The sequence below is a fragment of the Rhinopithecus bieti genome, unplaced genomic scaffold (assembly GCF_001698545.2).
Source record: "Rhinopithecus bieti isolate Rb0 unplaced genomic scaffold, ASM169854v2 scaffold_25304, whole genome shotgun sequence".
NCBI lineage: Eukaryota > Metazoa > Chordata > Mammalia > Primates > Cercopithecidae > Rhinopithecus > Rhinopithecus bieti.
The window spans coordinates 94,606-101,123 of record NW_016811568.1 but is presented as its reverse complement, the minus strand read 5'-3'; the positions used below and the strand labels follow the sequence as shown (position 1 = coordinate 101,123).

The following is a 6,518-nucleotide window of genomic DNA, read 5'->3' as shown; positions in this document are numbered from 1 at the left end:
AAAAAAAAAAAAAACAAAAAAAAAAAAAAAAAATTAGACAAGTGTGGTGGCAAGTGCCTGTAGTCCCAGCTACTCAGGAAGCTGACACACGAGAGTTGCTTGAACCCGGGAGGCGGAGGTTGCAATGAGCCGAGATTGCGCCACTATTCTCCAGCCTGGGCAACAGAACAAGACGCTGTCCCAAAACAAAAAACAAAAACAAGAACAAAAAAAAAAGGAAAGAAAAGGACTGACCTCAGAGTTTAAAATTTGAACAAAGGCCAGGCGCAGTGGCTCAAACCTGTAATCCTAGCGCTTTGGAGGCCAAGGCAGGTAGATTGTTTGAGGCCAGGAGTTCAAGACCAGCCTGGCCAACATGGCAAAACCCCATCTCTACTAAAAATATAAAAAAATCAGCTGGACATGGTGACACATGCTTGTAGTCCCAGCAACTCAGGAGACTGAGACACAAGAATCACTTGAATCTGGGAGGTGGAGGTTGCAGTAAGCTGAGATCGCTCAACTCCAGCCTGGGCAACAGAGTGAGCCTCTGTCTCAAAAAACAAACAAACAAAAAAGCCTGAATAAAGTCAACTTTATCCTTATGTTCCACATTTCACCATGGACCAGAGAAAACTCCATCACTATCTGACAATACTCCACAGACTGATGTGTGGAGACCACAGTTGAAGGCCAGGGGAGTTAAGATGTTAAGACTTTGTTTTCAGCTAATCCTTCCAGCAGTCAGTGGATGAGAGATCGAAAGACAGGACCTCAGTTGAAGGTCAACTGAAAGAATCCATCCTGCCACGGCAGTGGACCCAGGACCAAGTCCTGGGCAAGCAGAGGGTGAGGATGGTGCATGTCCCACAGCAATTTGGTAGCAGAGCCAGGTCAGCTCTCCTAATTCCAAGTTCAGTGCTTGTCCATCAAAGCATGCTCTAATCAATATAATAATGAAACAAATATCCTTCAGTCACACACATCCACCTGCCTTTCTCCTGATATATAAAAGAAAGAAGCAGTCTGCATGTATGAGAGATCTGCTGCATTTCCTGGCACGCTGAGATTTAAGAAGCCTCAGTGTCTAAGGCAGGAGATGGGTGGGGCTCCCCTTGGTTTGACAAGCAAGGGAACTGCCAGCAGCAGTGGAGCAGGCACTAATAAGCATGAGAGATGATTGTGATGTGACTGCCAATAGTCTTAGGCTACATGGCAGAAATCATCATGCTATTCTCTCTGCAGGCCAGATCATGCCTGAACAGGGAGATTACAGAAAGGAGTAGCCAGCATAGTGAGAGAACCAGTAGCCAAGCTATGTTGGAAGCAATAAAAATGCTCAGCTGGGCTGCTCTCCCTCTCAGCAGGATGTCTGGGAAAGATAAAAGAGAGCAACAGGTGTAGAGAGTGGGGGAGACCACAGAGTCTTCACAAATATAATAAGGGGGAAAACAGCCAGAACTAGGTCTTACCCACAGAGGTATATTTGTTGAATGAATGATGAAACGATGATTAAACTGTTTTATATTATACCAGGAGACAGGTCTAAGATAGAGGAACCCCCCAGGGAAAATAACATACTGTTATAATCACTCTATCCACAGCAGTACCTAGGCCTCCCTTGGCAGGTAGCAGAAGCTCAATAAATGTTCAACGAGAGGAAAAACTTCCAGCTCTCAGCCCTGCAGCTGCTGTTCCTCCTGCCTAGATTCTGCATGGCTTTCCTTTACTGGACTCAGACCTCTGCTCAAATGCCACTTCCACATGGAAGCCTTCACTGACCACCCTATCTAACATGTATCTCTCATCCTTCTATCACTCTCTATCCTTTTGCCCAGTTTTATTTTTTTCATAGTGCCTATGGATCTCTCACATAGTATGTATTTCCTTATTGCCTGCCTGTCTCAATCTATGAGAGTAGGGCTTTGTATCCCTGGCTCTTTCACCAGCACCTCGAATGGAGTCTGACACACAGTAGATGCTCAAGAAATACCTCTTGGCTTGGCACGGTAGCTCATGTCTGTAACCTCAGCACTTTGGGAGGTAGAAGCAGATTACCTGAGGTCAGGAGTTCAAGACAAGCCTGGCCAACATGGTGAAAGCCCATCTCTACTAAAAATGCAAAAATTAGCCAGGCGTGTTGGCGGGAGCCTGTAATCCCAGCTACTTGGGAGGCTGAGGCAGGAGAATTGCTTGAACCCGGAAGGTGGAGGTTGCAGTGAGTGAGATCATGCCACTGCACTCCAGCCTGGGCAACAGAGCGAGGAAGGAAGGAAGAAAGGGAGGGAGGGAGGGAACACTACTTGAATGAATGAAGAAACAGAACACACTATTCGTGCTATAGTGAACACTGGACTCCTAAGGTCTGGTGTGGGGATGTTGCAGAGGAGACTGTCAGGAAGAAGGAACTGGACTTGATCCTTCTCAACTGGACTTGAGGATCCTTCTCAACTCTAAGGTGCCAGGAGCCTTGGGTTCCATCATTTTCCAGTTCTATTATTTCACATCCCTAGGAATCAACCTATAATAGTATCACTCTGATTCCTCTGGGCAGCCTCAAGCAAAGAAATCTCATGCCTGTACTAACTCACTATCTAGTCAATCAGCAAGGCACCCAGACTCTAAAGACCAGCACAGGCCACATGAGTGGTCAAATTGTAGCATCTTACCTTCTTCGGAAGGTGGTCCTGTCTTCTCTGGAGCTGAGAGGAGGTTGAGGCACATACAGTAGAGGAAATTGGAACACACCTGGTTTAGGGCTGAGTGACTTAGAGAGGGAGGAGAAGAAAGAACAGAAGAGATGACATTGCTACTTTGGGAGAGCATTATCCCTGCCATATGCCTGGGCACCACTGCTTTGTGCCAGAGGCTAGTGAAATTCTAGCCATGGCCATGGCAGAAGAGGTCCTAAGGTGGCTATGAAAAGTAAATATGGGGCTGGGCACAGTGGCTTATGCCTGTAATTCTAGCACTTTGGGAGGCCAAGGCGGGTGGATCACCTGAGGTCAGGAGTTTGAGACCAGCCTGGCCAAAATGGTGAAACCCCATCTCTACTAAAAACACAAAAATTTGGCCAGGTGCAGTGGCTCATGCCTGTAATCCCAGCACTTTGGAGGCTGAGGCGGGCAGATCACGAGGTCAGAAGTTCCAGACCAGCCTGACCAACGTGGTGAAACCCTGTCTCTACTAAAAATACAAAATTAGCCAGGCGTGGTGGCACACACCTGTAATCCCAGCTACTCAGGAGGCTGAGGCAGGAGAATCGCTTGAACTTAGAAGGCAGAGGTTGCAGTGAGCCGAGATAGCGCCATTGCACTCCAGCCTGGGCGACAGAGGGAGACTCGGTCTCAAAAATAATAACACAAAAATTTGCTAGGCGTGGTGGCAGGCACCTGTAATTCCAGCTACTAGGGATGCTGGGGCAGGAGAATTGCTTGAACCCAGAAAGTGGAGGTTGCAGTGAGCCAAAATCGTGCCATTGCACTCCACCCTGGGTGACAAGAGCAAGGCTCTGTCTTGAAAAAAAAAAAAAGTAAATATGGAACCTGCTGCTTCAGCTGTAACTTGGACACTTGGCCCATATAGGCATTCACTAAAAATTTACTGAAAAAATATGAAGTGGGGGCTATAAGCTCTAATTTAATAAAACATGCAAATAAAAAAGTGCCCCTGGGCCAGAAAAGGGCTGAGGAAGTACTAGAAAAAGCAGCAGCAGCTGAACCACACATGGGCAGTTAAGGAGTACTTCCAAAATTTTGACTTTCAATCCAGGTGGGTCCTTGTATTCTCTCCTAAATGTTGGATGGTGTATTCAGTATTATGGAAGGAAAGCTGGGCACTACATTGTAGCCAGCTTGTAGGCTGTGGGAAGTAACAAATTAATCTTCTTAGTAAATACAGAAACGGGGCAAATCATAAATGAGAAGGTACAGACGCTGCTCTAGAAATCTAACAAGACAGAGACTGAGACAGCGACCTCTACTTTAACAAGAGTTTCTCCTCTAGAATTGGACAGCTGGTAGAAACTAGAATATGACAGGCACTGCATCCTTTCCCCTTTGAGGTCCTCAATTTCCTCAGTGGTCTCACTCTGTCGTTCCAGCTAGAGTGGGGCGTGATCATAGCTCACTGCAGCTTTTTTTTTTTTTTCTTTTCTTTTAAGACGGAATCTCACTCTGTCACCCAGGCTGGAGTGCAGTGGTGCTATCTCAAGAAGCTCACTGCAACCTCCACCTCCCGGGTTCAAGCCAATCTTCTGCCTCAGCCGGAGTTTCCTGCTCAACCCGTCCAGTTTCCTCATTTAAATGAGAGGTTAAACAAATGATCTCTGAAAGCCCTTCCAGTTTTGGGGGGCATTTTGGACAGAGAGAGACAAGGTCTCACTGCCGCTTTGACCTCCTAGGCTCAAAGATCCTCTCGCCTCAGTCTCCTGAGTATCTGAGACTAGAGGTGTGTACCACCACATCTGGCTAAAAAAAAAAAAACAAACACAAAACTTTTGTGGCCAGCCACGGTGGCTCACACCTGTAATCCCAGTACTTTGGGAGGCCAAGGCGGGCGGATCACCTGAGGTCAGGAGTTCGAGACCAGTCTGGCCAACATGGTGAAACCCCATTTCTACTAAAAATACAAAAATTAGCCAGATGTGGTGGCAGGCACCTGTAATCCCAGCTACTCAGGTTCTGATGCAGAAGAATTGCCTGAACCCAGGAGGCGGTTGTTGCAGTGAGCCAAGATTGTACCACTGCACTCCAGCCTGGGTGACAGACCAAGACTCCATCTCAAAAAAAAAAAAAAATTTATAGAGACCAGGGTCTTGTTATGCTGCTTAAGTTGATCTTGAACTGCTGTCTTCAAGCAATCCTCCCATCTTGGCCTCCCAAAGTGCTGGGATTACAGCCATGAGCCACTGTGCCGGGCCTCTCCCAGTTTTGATGTGACAGGTACCCATCCAAGTATCACCAGGCATAAGATCCTTACCAGGCAAGATTCAATACAACCTACAGAAGCATGTTCAGCTTACTGCACCAGATGCTGAGCAAGGCAGACACTATGTCAATACCACCATGAACTCATGACTAAAACATACCAGCCAACAATTCCCACTTGCCCCGTCAAGAGGGACATCGGCCCCTTGGCCACTCAATCTTGCCTGGAACCACACATACCTCAGACCACTGCAAAACCTGGCCTTCAGCTCCAGGGTCAGTCGTATGAAGGATGAGGCAGCTTCGGAGAAGTGGGAATAAAGCAGACAGCAGTTTAAACCAGACTTGTCACAGAGAGTCCCAAGCCTGGGTGGTATCAAAAAGCTCTGGTTTTAGAGTTACACAGACCTGGTTCAAAATGTGCTCTATCTCTATCTGGCAGTTTCACTCTGGAAAGGTTTTTTAACTTCTCTGAGACTCAGTTTTGATATTTGTACCTCACAGGTTGCTGTAAAGCTAAGTAAGATAAATGCATGGAGAACATCTAACAAGCACTTGGCTCAAAGTAAGTGCTGAAATAAGTGCTCATTTTCTTCCATTCTGAATGATCCTCCACTACAATTTGGTACATTTGACAAGGACCTAGGAAGGGCACATCTGCTCCTTCTATCCCTTCTTCCAGTTTCATAGAAAACAATCCAGTTTCAGATGCAGAAAGAACAGGAGTAGTTACTATTTTATTCTCATCTCTAAATTGTCTGTTGAAAGCAATTGGTTCTCAGAACAGGGGTCCGATAACATTATCTTTTTTTTTTTTTTTTTTTGAGACAGAGTCTCACTTTGTCGCCAGGCTGGAGTGCAGTGGCATGATATCGGCTCACTACAACCTCCGCCTCCCAGGTTCAAGCGATTCTCCTGCCTCAGCCTCCCAAGTAACTGGGACTACAGGTGTGCACCACCACACCCAGCTGATTTTAGTATTTTTAGTAGAGACGGAGTTTCACCATGTTGGCCAGGATGGTCTCGATCTCTTGACCTCATGATCCGCCCACCTCGGCCTCCCAAAGTGCTGGGATTACAGGTGTGAGCCACTGAGCCCAGGCTTTTTTTTTTTTTTTTTTTTTTAAGATGGAGTTTCACTCTTATTGCCCAGGCTAGAGTGCAATGGCACGATCTTGGCTCACTGCAACCTCCACCTCCCAGGTTCAAGCAATTCTCCTGCCTCAGCCTCCTGAGTAGCTGGGATTACAGGCATGTGCCACCATGCCCAGCTGATTTTGTATTTTTAGTAAAGACAGAGTTTCTACATGTTGGTCAGGTTGGTATTGAACTCCGGACCTCAGGTGATCCGCCCACCTCGACCTCCCAAAATGCTGGGATTACAGGTGTGAGCCACTGTGGCCTGGCCAGCAGTTTCTGCCTTAGCTGTTGACCCTGGCCCAGGCCCTTGTGCTTCTGGCTCCTCCCAGTCTCTCCAGTAAGGCTTTCAGCCAATACTAACCTCTGTTCTGCCTTCCCTGGGCCACTGTAAAGCAGAATCCTAGATAAACAAGACTCAGAGGCCGGGCGCGGTGGCTCAAGCCTGTAATCCCAGCACTTTGGGAGGCCGAG

At 47.1% G+C, this 6,518-nt stretch overlaps 1 protein-coding gene across 1 annotated transcript in view; it reads right to left on the bottom strand.

The window, feature by feature from the left end:
* MEI1 (meiotic double-stranded break formation protein 1) overlaps nucleotides 1-6,518 on the bottom strand; it is a 116,388-nt gene that overhangs the window by 45,548 nt on the left and 64,322 nt on the right. The window contains exons 15-16 of the mRNA XM_017894083.1: nucleotides 5,148-5,208; nucleotides 2,649-2,746 (exon numbers count right to left, since the gene is read on the bottom strand). Coding sequence (XP_017749572.1) covers nucleotides 2,649-2,746; nucleotides 5,148-5,208 — 159 coding nt within the window. The remainder of the gene's footprint in view (nucleotides 1-2,648; nucleotides 2,747-5,147; nucleotides 5,209-6,518) is intronic.